The sequence below is a fragment of the Aulostomus chinensis genome, chromosome 23 (genome assembly GCF_037954235.1).
Source record: "Aulostomus chinensis isolate RoL2024-O1b breed Wild chromosome 23, RoL_Achi_v1.0, whole genome shotgun sequence".
NCBI lineage: Eukaryota > Metazoa > Chordata > Actinopteri > Syngnathiformes > Aulostomidae > Aulostomus > Aulostomus chinensis.
Window position 1 is genome coordinate 13,983,896 of NC_141342.1, and position 13,985 is coordinate 13,997,880.

Sequence of the window (13,985 nt, forward strand, 5' to 3'; positions counted from 1 at the left end):
TGAATTGTCGATCACTAGTTTGATGTTGTATCATTTCAAAGTAGGGTCATGATCACTGTTCAAAAAACTTCAACTATGACAACAACACTTCAGATGTCATGAAAAAGACAACAAAAGAAAACATCAGCAGTGTGGAGCATGTTTGCAAACTTCCTTGTTGTCACTGTAGAGTGATGAATGAACACCATGACAACGATCATAGAGTTCATGGATTCATGTGAGACATTTCAGGAAGATGAAAACACACAACTGTCAGTTTCAGTTTAGCATGTGAGGACATCTAGTGGGCAGTTACAGGAGTTAAAGTGTGTGCGTGTGTGTGTGTGTGTGTGTGTGTGTGTGTCTATACTGTCAGCAGGGCGGAAGGTGTCAGTGTTTAGCCCAAAAACGACACGTAGGTCTGCAAATGATTACAGCAGGAAATCTTCAAGTTTAAAAGATAGGAAATATTGAATTGTCAGAGAAAAGTTAACCATACCATATATGGTTGAAAACATGGTCACATGGCAGCTGGCTGTTGAGGAATAATTTTATAGACGTTTATGTTTAGGTAATTCATGTAATTTGGGTAATGTACCATATTTAACACAAATTCAAGTAAACTACTTGGAAAGCTTTTTCAATGCAGAATAAATAATAATACTCCTGTAACACGCCATGTTATAAAAACACAACCTCCCCATGTTTGTTCATACATGTGCCATACAATAGTAATGATATAAGTAATAATAATAACAATACACTGGAAAAAATACAGAGGTATGTTGTTGTTAAATAGTCGTTACAATGTAAATGTTGGACATTTTTTACATTGTGGACTGCTTTGTGTACATAAATGAAAAAAAGAAAAAGAGAAACATCCAGTGATGGTGATCAGTTGATTGAGTGACACACAGTGAGCCTTAGCCTAACATCTGGGGTAAAAGAAGAAACTGCATTGTATATTTTTGGTCTTAGACAGCAAAGTTCATGTGAACATGAGCCGGGTGTTCAAAATGATCTCTACTTTCGTTTCCAATTACGGTTCTAAAGAAGCTCCACCAGACATCAAAGCTGGCTGATCCTTGGCTCGGCTGTTCGTACTTCTGGTGTTGGTCATGTTGACTCATAAGAAGCCATATTGAATTTGATCCCCAGTTTATGGAAAGTAACTGGCTGTTTATTCATGAAAACAACGCAATTATTGACGAAAAATTCAAAACTGAATGCTGCATCAAAATCACTGATTTGAATTTCCGGCGACATTCAGTTAATGAGTGAATGGGTCACAGTTTGAGGCCATGCAGATGCGTCATCAGTCAGATCTGACTGTCAGGTCACAACACAACACAACTACTCTACGACACGAAACATATCATTTACCTGAGTGCAGCGACATCAACATGTAGCGTTAAGCTAAGTGAGAAAACATGATCCGTTAGTTAATTACACAATGTTTTGGCGTGCGTTATGTCCATTTGATTTGTGTTTGAGACACAAATGGTGACTGAAATGTTTCAATCCGGAGATCTGCAGCGAGGCAAACATGAATTCATATTTTCGGCATTGTTGCCTGTTTGTTTACAGCATGTCATACCTCTCTTCAGGGGCAGGTTCCCCGGCTCTGTGGAGCTGAAATCATTGATGCACACATACAGTATGTCTCCAGGCTTAGTGCTGGGAATGGTAATCTCCTCCACAAAAGTGCTGGGAAACTGACCTGCAGACAAGACACAGAGGAAAAAACAGTCAGACACTGAACGCGACACATCGATGACAACACTAACACGCCAACTTCCTCAATTTGTCTTCCTCATTACCTCATATTCTAAGCCGGAGCAAATACATTATTGATGACTTGCAGATTTACTGCTGCATTCAATTCCATGATTTTCATAAGAGAAACTGAAAAAGTGCAACCAGTACGTCGTATTTTTCACACAGGTCTCAAATGCATGAACAGATTTCGAACCACCGCTACACCAAAAACAACTAAAAACAGTATTCTAAGGAATCCCCTTCAACATCATCAGTGAGGTTGACCCTCGTAAAGTGTAAGTGGATTTCTGTGAGAGTTCTGTGAGACTGATCCCTTAAAGGCAAAGAACGCTGAGATGATGTGCGTTCACCAACAACCATGAACCAATAATAACGCTGATTTTACCACCACAAACAGATGCAGCAAATCTAAAAGGAGAACTTTCAGAGACGTAGGAGTGATATGTGTGCAATGCAATGCACTGTCAGACATCAGACGGGCTCGAGGGCAAGAATGCAGGGAGCAACCATTCCTGCCACTTTTTCCTTCTGCTATTTTCAAATTAAGTTGGACAAACATTGGGGAGTTTCACAGAAGGACGCATCAACAATATGTAGATGTGTGCAACTCAGTTTAGCTACATTATGCACAAAAGTACAGGCCACATTCAAACTCTCTAATATATCGATAAATTAACTCTGGCCGGTCACAGACATGTGGTTTAACAGATCACACAGTAACGTGAAGAGGAAGTGAAGATGAAGGAACAATTATTAGAAAGCACACATCGAATACATCGATTACCATTTCAAGCGAGAAGTGGGATCAGCACAGATCCTGTTTCGGTGTAAACTGAATCACCAAGAACAGTCAATTAGAGTAACTCTGATCTGAAGTAAAAGAACAAAAACTGCTTGCTCAAACACGCTTTGCCATAAAATTAAATCACAGTTTCTCGTGCGGCTCGTCTGTGTCATCCCTACAGCAGGCGACATCTCTTAGGCTCTGTGGTTGACACGATCAAGAAGGCTTGTTTACTGTCTGTGGACAACTTACCTGTGACGCCATCTTTGTTACCAAGCAACCAGAACTCATCCACGACACTGAGCACTTCGATGACATCACCGGTGAACAAGGGAAGTTCCTCAGAGACGCTGGGGAGAAACTCGAATACGGCGCGCACCACCGATCCTGCTTCCATTACTCATAACCTGCACAGGCAGAAAGAGCAAGACAGAGTGAGAGAGGATGAGAGATGAGTCTCACACCTTTTCCTAACAACTGATAGAGCGGAACACATAGAATGAGAAATATAAATGTTAGGGTGAGCAATAAAGCACTTAAATAGCCATCCTTATAAGTTTTTAGATGAAAAGTCTTTCCTCTGAAAGATTCAAAGACATTAATACTAAATAAAAACCCCTGCCCGCATTAATAAACATCCACAGTGAGGGAAGGCTTCTGTGTAGTAATACTAATGAAAAGGGGAAGTGAGAGCATGAAAAACCTGCAACAGAAAGAAAAGACAGAGCAAAGCATAAAAAGAGGGCTGAACTCAAGCAGGCCGAAGGACATTCCTCAGCTCCCTTCTGCTGTTTTCTAGTGAGGAAACACAGAGCTCAGGAGGCACGTACACAGACCCACACAGAAATAGAAGGGTTCAGTCCCCGGCTCCTCCAGAGACCATTTGTCCTTGAGCACCATGAGCACCGTGCTTCGCAGCTCCTGGCATCAGTAGGGTGTGACTGAAGACACGCTGTGAAGCATTTTCAGTGCGTAAGGTGTCGAGGTAACATGGAGATAGAGCCCTTTCTACCAGAGGCATGTGCGTTCTTAATGACCGACAAATTCACAAGTTAAAAGAGTACGTGCTTTTAAGTCAAGTGTTTCAGGTCAAGGAAGTCTATAAGGTGTGCTAGGTGAAGAAAAGGTTGAAGTTCATAAACTTATTCAAATCACTACTTCTGTTTAATTATCGAGGGAATTTTAAGCAAAGTTTGAAAACGTCACAGAAACAGGATGTTTGAATTGAGCCTGAATGTATATTTTCATCAGAAGGTGGCGGTATAGGTGCGGTTAAGTATGCCTGTAACAGAGAAGAAGAAGAAGCCTCATCGCCGACATTTGCAGTCATTTACCAGAGAAAAATGGAGAGAGGTCTTGGGCTTAAAAGCTGTATTTGTTCTTACATGCTAGCTAGTATCGGCCATGTTGAATGCTGTCCGGAGATTAAGACAAAATATGGGAAGATCTAAGAATAAGGTCACATGACTTTAAGATTTGCTACTTCAGGGTTTATTTGAAAGAGTTTTCCATGTCCCATTCAGCGCATGTACATTAAAAAAAAAACAAAAAAAAACAAACATCTAAAGCGAAACTTCCTTCAAAGCATTGAGTGAGTTTGTTTTTCTCTCTCACAATTTTAGAGCTTCAATCAACCTTTTCTGACGCAGTACTCCAAAATGTATCTCAAATGATGGTGGAAACATGAGAGCTAACTACCTCAATTAAGAGCAAAATTAGCAAACATCCGGAAGACTTTTTTTGGAGGGGTGACATTTCAACAGCACTTGCATCACTATCTGAAGGCGGAGTAACCACAGGTGGGGACGGACACGCTGAGAAAAGACAGGAAATGAGAGAAGAGGGATGTAGTTTTCTGCACTCAATGGATCCTCTGTTAAGTGGGCCGATGGAGACGAGGTTGGGGGGGGGCGGGTAGTGGGGGGACGGGACTGTAGCCAGTTCAGAGCCACTATCAGTGGTAAGCGAGCAGTCTCAGGTTATTCTGGACGTGGTTGTGATGGTGGATACACCATGACGACCATGACCAGCCAAAACAACAGCGCTGAATGTTTTTTGGGTGGAGGCGTTCCTCCGCGGCGAAGGTTAAGGAGAACAGTTTTGCTTAACAAAAGCTGTGAGAGCCGCCTGTTCATTATACTGGGCTGTGAACTCAACGCCACACAGAGCGTTACAGCCCCAGTGAAACCCGAGCCAAAGCAGTAACTAATGCGGGATAAAGGGAGACTGAGTAATGAGCACAAAAAGGGTGTCTATCATTCATCCGGCGGACAAGACGCTGTTGTGTTGAGATGCCGTCAATTATCATTTCAGTTTAAAGTGCCATGTAAATACCGTTCATGAAGAAATCGCCATGCATCTATATTTGAATTTAAAAACAAGTGGTTAACAGTGTTGCAGTGGGGTGGTTGGGTTGAAAGTGAAGCCTTTTTTACTCATCTTTCCGCTTAGCCTCAATTCAAATGAGCAATAGAAGCCACGGCGAACTGAATGTGTCCTGACATGCAGACAGGTGAACACACACTGCCCATCTATGTGGAAGAGTTTCTCAGGAACAGAGGTGATGTCGACTAACACTCATTCCTGCCTTTGTAGAAAACCCCACTTCCCAAACATAGAGAGAAGTCATCTCTCCAAAAGCACAAAAGTTTCATCAGAGGAGTTTAAAAGAAATACATCCGGGGACATCTGACAGCGTCGTGAATTAAATAAGGATCTTATCAAGGTGCTGCTGAAATAACGACCAACAACAGTGACACCGTTCCCCAGAGCAGTGGGCTGTCCAGGACTGGTTAAGAGCCACTGGACGGCCCGCAGCTTTCTTAAAGTTAATCCTCAAATCTCTGCATCCAGCCAGACAAGCTCCTTACTGTTATTTATGGGTTTGTCAGTGTGTCAGCCGCCTCGATGCTTGGTGTCTTTTGACCTGGCACATGACAAGCACAGGCAACGCTGGTCGGCTTTCCAGTAATACTGTGGCTTCATGCTGGCGCTGAACATGGTTACACAGGCAGCAGTCGGTGCTGTCGTGGGTGGATACAGGCCATTTTACCATTGGAAGTACACGGATGTCAGCGTTTGTAACACTAACTTTCATGAAAAGTCTTGATAATTACATGACACACCCTCTGAGATCACTTCCTGGAACTTGCACATCGACTAGCTCTCAGGATGGACACTCTCGTTCACACGGACGATGTAGCGTGTTGGATAGAAGGTCTATGAATACATATAATACAGCCCTTCCAGTAGACGACAGTCCATCAAACGTGTGTGGAATACATCCTCCAAACAGGAAAGTGGTATAAACTCAGCTGTATGTGTACATGTCCATTTGGAACTTTTGTCTACATAACGATGACAAAATATTTCCTAATGACATCTGGTCTCATGTCGTAATGGCACTATTAGATTAAATGGCCTCAAACTACTTTGAGCATGTTTTTGTTTTTCTTAAGTGAGAACAAAAGACATGATGTCACTGGGTGTGCTCCATCTATGCAGCTAATTCGTGTTCATAATTCCACGTTCAGGCCGGGATCACACAGACACATCATCGGTGAGCTTCAGCTGCACATCAGATATCATATCACCGTCTCGGCTAAAGGGGGTTCATTTTGAAGCATTAAAAAAGGCATTTTCCTCTGCCTGTCTGTGTGGAACCATACTGTATGTGTTTGAGCGTGTCAGCGTCTGCCTCTGACTCACAACAAGCACCAGATGAGAACCATTTTGTTTGGATTTGAAAGACGGGAGAGGGAAAAAACGGGATCTGGAGTAGAAGGCACATCTGGAGGAAATGTTTCAACAAAAACGGTACACTTACCCATCCAGCAGTGAAGGCTCTGATTTCAGAGACCCTCTACATGAAGGGTTTATCAATAAAATGTATTAACAGCGAACCCAATACTCCGTAATACTTCAAGAAAGAGTACAAGGGGAATTTACAATGGTGGAATGTGATCAAAAGAGGCGTGTCATTTTATTGGTTTGCGTAATATCTTGATTAACAACAGTACACTGATCATCAACGTATCCTGCTTCCACAAGCTTCTCACTTCATGAAACACTAACGGGAAAGACTACCTGGACAGTGACATCACCAGTGAGTCCATCAAGGCACACTGGGATCCCTTTAGGGAGACAGCGTGAATGAGACAGAGTGACTGGGACTAATGCGAGCCACTTGGCACAATGCTGGAGAAAGTAACAGTATTACGACAGACAGCTAAGTCAACAGCTGACGTGCAGGCACACAATCTCACACACACACACACACACACACACACACACACACGCGCGCACACACACACACACACACACACTTCACAGCTGACAGCTGGACAAAGCCTCAACTGTCTGACTTGAGATGTGTCCCTTCGCTTAAGTGTAAATGTTTCTGTGATGATGTTGTTGATGAGGTTGCGTGTCCGTGCAACTGCTAGCATCAGGGTTAGTCTCATATTTCAGAATCATAAAATACGTTTTTGAGTTTCAGAGCCGGCGCATGAAAAATAATCCATTTCATTAATATTTTTTTTAAAGAAAAATAACTTTACCGAAATAACAGCAGTCGTGAATTACATCTGCATTCTAAAACTAATCAAAAAGCAAATTACCTATAATTAATGAAAATGAACACATATTAAAGGAAATAAATGTTAACCAAGAGATTAAGCGTCTTGAAAGGTGTTTCTAACAACTTTCCCTGGCCTGGAAATTGTTCTTTCAGTCCTTCTTGACTTTTTCAGGTTTTTCATGATCATTTGAACCTTGCATTCAATTAATCCGAGAGCCCTAACATCCATTATAAATAGGAAAAAAAGATGTCATTCTAACAACTATATATGTATATGTAGAAAGACACAAACATATAGATAAATATCGTGAAAAGGTTTTGACTTGTTTTTCCTCACCGTGACCCTCATCAAGCCCCCCCAACCCCCCAAGAAGTGACCTAGTTTGCATTTAAACTCGCAAATTTTTTACAAAAGATCACGTGTTCTTATGCCTCATTAATGTAATTTCTTCTACTCCGCTGAGCATCGAAGAAAAATTCACTCTGCCTGCATTTATTCTGGATAACAACCCTTTATGACATTTAAAATCAAGAACCCTTAAAAGCATTTTTACTTGATGGCACTGAAACACAGATGATAATCAGTGTAACACGAACAGTCACAGTGGTTAAAACCTGTATGTGCACCTCTGAAAATCACGTTTCCTTTAAAATGATCAATCAAACACGTTGGAAATGTGAGGATTTCATGCTCTTCTTTGCTTCACAACATCTAAACTAAATTCATCAAGATTCTGAAGGAGTCAACTCGGGCTGCAGGCGCTAGAACACGTTTGTGGATAACTGCCCACGTCTTCGCAACATCTGCAGGGGACCTCGCAACTTCTTCCTGTCTGCATAGGTACAGGATAGTTTTTTTTGTCCGCGTGGACGCCAAGCGAAGGAAGTCAGAGATGTGCTGACAGACGGTATGCTTTATTGAACTCGGTCATCTGATACCAACAATGAAGCCGCTGCCTCATTATCTGTCTGCCTGCCAGGACGCAGCTCACATCCACGATACAACAACCCCTGTGCCATTCATCCTATTCAAACATAGTGAAGTGGCAGACTGGCACGTGCACCAGTGTCAACACACAGACTGGCAGAATCCTCTGGAGAGGGCTTGTGTCTTTTGATAGCGATTGTTTGCTGTTGACAGGTTGCGTAGCGTTCCCATCCAGAGTGCTGAGTCCGCTAAAAAAAAAAAAAAAAAGCATTCACCTCAAAACAACACGACCACAACAGGTGAACAGCCGGTGGATGGTTCTGGATATTAAAAACTGGGACATCTACTGACACATGTGATGTGGGAACAGGATGGGGGGGGGGGGGGGGCTGGGTGAGGGGCTCCGTCTGTCTGGCAGTTGTCAGCAGCAGTCATGTGGTTTTCTCACCATGGCATCAAAGAGTCCAACTCAACAGACCCAATGCTGTTGATGTCTCATTTATTACGAATTCTACTAGTTCTATCCCTTGATAAGCAAATTTTTTTACCAAAAAGCACTTTAAAAAAAGGCATTATTATAGTAATTGGTTTGTAAAATACTTAAAAAAATGGTGAATAGTGAGTTTTGTTTTGGGTTTTTTGGTTGCACGGGGGACAGAAAATGTAAATCATATTGTGCACATAAATGACAGCAAAACACAGTATGTTTATTGATGTCGTGTGTTCATTTCAGGTCATAGCGAGTGTCTCGGAGCTACGCTGTGATTTGCTAGGGATGTTTTGCTTCTCCTCCACGTGCAAAACAAACTGAATCCAAATCAAAGTGTGACATGATGACTGCCATACCAACCAAACCACGATTTTACTGACACCCCCAAGTTTTCAGACTATAAGTTAAAAAAAAAATTAAAAATTAAAAATAGAAACATTTGACAACCACCAGCTCAGGAAAAAAACACAGACCGAGCAGAAAGATCATGAACAATTGAGTACAAATGAAAGATAATTTTAGCCTATAACTGCTGGGTGTGTCAACAAGCAACTGCTAACATGTTGGAAATACCTTAATAGTTGAAGACATGTTGTCCAACATGGAGCAGCATGGCTCAGAGGTAGAGTAGCTGTCTAGCAACTGAAGGGTCGCTGGTTCAATCCTCACTTCCCCCTTTCACCTTGTCTAAGTATCCTTGAGCAAGATACTGAGCCCTTAACTGCTCCTGATGGCCCTGTGACAGACTGGTGACCCCTCCAGGGTGAACCCCGCCTCATGCCCAATGTCAGCTGGGAAAAGCTTCACCCCGTCCGCCCGCGACCCTTAACGAATAAGCAGATGGAGGAAAATGGAGGGATGGATGTTGTCACAACTTGTTTCCACAGCCCCACACTAGCTGATTCATCACCTGTCAAGAGGTCAGTATACTTGTTTCAGCTTTTATCCACGTCATTTTCTGGGTTTAAACACTAGGGCCTTTGTTATATCTCATAATTCCAGTACTTGCATCTCATCTCATGTTTACATCCAATCCAGGTACAACACTCTGGTACCAGTTACACTCTGATGTCATTTCTCTAAAAAATAAAAGGCAGAATGTACGGGGAGCACAACGTGGTGCATTTCGACCAGATGAAGCAACATTACGTGACCTCAGCCAGCGAGAACACATCTGGCAAGCTGACTCAAATGCCTAAAGTTGCCAAACGCTGCTGAAATATTTGGCAATGTGTTTTCTGTTCCACTCAAAAATGTGAGCAGCAGGCGACACTTAACGCACAGAGAGAGAGAGATGGTTGGCAAAACGCGCACCAAATCTGCAGTCAATACAAACGATTGCTAAAGACGGAGCAAAGCTGGTTCTGCCACCCAAACTAACCGCGAACTGTTTCCATTTTGTCTTTCTGTGCAGAATCTTCACAGCTTCTCAAAGGTCTGTAAAAGCTGCCTGCCAGACATGCTAACATGTCTTTTCTTGCAAGTCGACTGTCTCATTCTTTTTCCTCCCCTTTCTCCTAATGTAGTAATTATACCAGTTCCTCAAAATATGTCTCTCAGTTTAACACCAACATTGGAGAACACACATCTTGTAAAAACATTCAGAAAAGGCTTATCTCATTAGGCTAACAGCTCACAAAGCTAGTCGCGAGCTAACCTCTGGCTGATGCAGCTAAGCTAACATTTAATATGTTTGCTAATGTCAACATTAACATTCTTATTACCAAGTGACTGACTGCGCTACATAGAGCATATAGATTTAGAGGTGATGTACTTCCACTTTCTGCCTATTCGATGGAATATTTCTTGAAAATATAAATAAATGGTCACTGTCTTTAACTTTTCTAATCGTAAGAGAAGCGTGTGAGGTGTGTTGCTAGGGAGAAACCCTGGGTGGTCTTAAGTAAAGGCTGGAAATGCTCTTATTTTGCCCATCCCTGGATCTCAATCTTCACATTTCTCTCTCTATGCTCTTCAGCAGTTTGGCGAGCGCACATGAATGCGTTCCCCAAATGAATGTGCTTATATATCAGACTCCATTTCACTCTGACTTGTTCTTTCCATGTCTCTCGCCTCAGTCCAGTTTTGTTTGTTCCTCCCTCAAGCGTGCACATGTTGAATATTAATGCCGTGTATGACACACTTTGGGTGGAACTGCCTTTTTGCATAAACATTTCCGAAGAGAGGACAGCTGAGATGTCTGTGCTCAGGAGGGCCAGACTGTGTTGTCACGGAAACAAGGATGGTGTTTGGAAGCCAGAGAGGGTTTTCCTTCTGAGGACCCCTGAGGTGCCCGGGGATATGCCGCACCCTTAAAAGCAGAGCTGAAGCCTAATAGTTTGCATATGAGCTGTTACATAACTGATCTCTCCTTTGGAATCACATCCTCACATGCCTGCAGAAACATGATCAATTCAGAGGAGGGTTAAATAAGTGTGCTTTTTGGAAAACAGAAAAAAAAGCTTCTTTGGCAAAAAAGAACGGGTTGTTCCAAAACTTTTAGGCAGTTTGGGATAAAGTAAGATCATTACCTCCCAGCGGCAAAACTTTCCTTATGCTATTGAGATCTTTTTTGAGTCATGTCCTGGGAAAACTTACCAAAATACAGGCCTGGAATAATCTGGTCAGATGATTGAAGTAGCAGCTGTATAGGGATTCAAAATCACTGCATCAATCAGACACTTAAAATGCGAAGGCAAACCATTATTCTGGATTATTCTTTTTCATCGGCGGTGTCACATGCTCTGTAGTTCATGAAGTAGTCTGCTGTCGATAGAGATTCAACAAAGATGTACTGTGTCTGCAATAAGGATGCTGGTAGGTAGAAACACACAAGGAAGAGCAAAGTCCAGCTGTGACTCACCAATGATAAAACCTCTAAAGATCACCGTTTCCTGTTTGTTGGTTGTCAGTCTTTGGACGCTGCACAGGCCAGTCTAGGGTTGAGGACAGTATGGGCAGTATGTACAACGTAAAGGTAGAAATGTGCAAATTTGGCACTGCTCCAAATGCGGGAGCTATATTCATACCGGATTCCATGATTCTTGAGGGATTTTTTTGAACTACCTCAACTGTGACTGTGTGTATAAAAGTGTGCTGTTGTTTGCTGGACTGTAAAGGTCAGTCAGGTATTATATGAGCTTGGTTCGGAGTTGTCGCTCGCTTCAGGGCTGAAACGGCGGAGCAGAGATGTCTGGCTCAACACGTTATCATTCCGTTATTAAAAAATAGCACCTTACCCTGTTTGTATGTCTGTAAACAAATCCTAACTGTTGTGGGAGGAGCCAAACCTAGGCCGCCACCTTTGCATAATAAGCCTGAAGTTAAACCTGTTAATATATCAATGCTCTGTGTATATCTTCAAAACTATTCACCAAAAAAACTCAACAGACCTGCCCTGTTTTATTATCCAAATTGAGTAGGCTGCTACAAATTTGCTAGTTCAAAGGTTGTCCAAGCTAAACTACTGAGAGTTAGACCTGAGTAACCTCTACGACCACGCTACGTTTAAGTATATCACTGCAACCAAGTGTACAGGAGATCATAAGACTGTGTCGTTTCTACAACTTTAGCGTGGAGAATTGCTTTGTTTGAAGAAAAACATAGACGAAGACTCACTCGCCTTCAGACAGTGGAGACAGACACTGCCTCAGATCCAAAGCAACACTTTTACATAAATGTACGTCATTAAAAATCAAATAACAGTTCTAAAATGTGTTGCAGCTACGTGACTTTAATCGCCGAACATAAAGATGCATAATTACATCTTTCACCAGACTGACGGGAGTTGTGTGTGACAGGTCACACATGCGGACAGACACCAACGTCTCAAGTTTCAGCTGATATGAGACACCGTTGACGCCGTTAAATCATTCAGTGGGCGGGGTGTTTTATGTGCATCCAGAATCCTGACAAGGTACAAACACAAACGGAGAGATAAAAGTTGCCCTCGCTTGATTAACGCCCTGACAGTAGTTAAAGAAGGAGATCCTGGAGGTATGTTCTGAAATGAAGAGGGTGGTGGAGTACAATTATACGCACCCTGGTTACTGCAGACAAACAGAAAAGCCTTCAGGGTGTCTGTGTGAGAGCAACTGCACCGTTGTAACACTGCAGCAGGTCAGCAGAAACAAACCTTACTGCAGAGCTGGGCTGAACAGTGGTGAGAAGAAAAATACAGTGTTGTATTTGGCACAATCTTTCGCTATCGCTTTAATCTAAATATTGTTGCGAATCATTTTTGACCGCACTTGAACTTGATCGGGGTTGAACTGAAATGACCTAATGTATTGGTGTGGATAACCAGTAAGGGTTGATTGGTGACAGCGGCAAGAGATTCCAGCCACACATCCTGTGTTGTACTCATGCAGCAATCTGGGATGTCGTAGCATACAGCACAGAGATAAATGCTGAGGCAAACCTTGCTGAGACGGGATTTCTTAGTCTGTTCTGATTGTCCCGAACCAAACAACCTCAAGGGTGAAGCAGCTCTCAACACAGACAAAACACGCACGAGAGAAACAGCGTCCACAGATCGTCGTCTTACGGAATCCTTAAAAACGACTGCAGTGTGCTTTGGGCCTGAATAATCAGGTATTTAACAATCAAGCAGTAAACTAAGTCTGAGTTAAGAGTACATGACAAAATTACAAATGCCCTCCGACATGCAAGTCTGCCCTCAGAGCTTTGTTGTATAAACTATGGTGTGTTTCTCTGTCTGAAGTACAAAATGCAGTTGCTGTGTCTGTAGTCCTCAATGACCGCTCAGCTGCTGAGCCACCCCAGCCAATACAGAAGCTCTCAACATCTACAGAACAATTCTCTTGAACACATTTGTCACGGTCGAGCGGCAACTGCTCGTTTGTGTGCTTTTTACATATTTTTCGCGTCAATTTTGCAAAGTTCTGTCGCATTTATTGAGCTTCGGTTTCCAAAAATGACAGTCCTTCCTGCGTATGTTAGCATTAAATAATTACTCGATTCTCCAGAAAATGTGAGATATACTGTGACGTAATAAGGCAAACTGTCGTGTGATCGAGGAGGGAATCAGACAATACATGTATATTTACACATAAATCCTATCAATTTCTATTAAAAAAAGGTTTCCTAATTTGCATGGCAGTCAATAACAACAAAAACAAAACACAGAAACTCACTTATCTGTATCACCTCTTGACTAAATTGTGTTTAGTAAATATATCAGCACAGAATTTCACAGTTGGCTATGGGTACTTTTACTTAATACAGACTAAATGACATTTTCCACAAAGTAAAACCGCTTCGGTAATGAAGAAATAAAGCAGTTTCTGTTATTAGTGGTGCATTTAAGAGACCAGATGTGCGACCCGGTTGATGTGAGGACATAAATCTCTTTCCAAAGACAAAACGACGTCCTCCATATTAAAATCCCCACCACAACCCCCCCCCCCCCCCCCCCCAAAAAAAA

At 42.3% G+C, this 13,985-nt stretch overlaps 1 protein-coding gene across 2 annotated transcripts in view; it reads right to left on the minus strand.

Annotated features, from left to right (window-relative positions):
* The window catches only part of dnmbp (dynamin binding protein), a 44,635-nt gene that overhangs the window by 29,895 nt on the left and 755 nt on the right, over positions 1-13,985 (minus strand). For both annotated transcript variants that reach the window (XM_086195476.1, XM_086195475.1), the window contains exons 2-3: positions 2,795-2,949; positions 1,577-1,699 (exon numbers count right to left, since the gene is read on the minus strand). In XM_086195476.1, coding sequence (XP_086051602.1) covers positions 1,577-1,699; positions 2,795-2,939 — 268 coding nt within the window. In that variant the 5' untranslated portion in view covers positions 2,940-2,949. The remainder of the gene's footprint in view (positions 1-1,576; positions 1,700-2,794; positions 2,950-13,985) is intronic.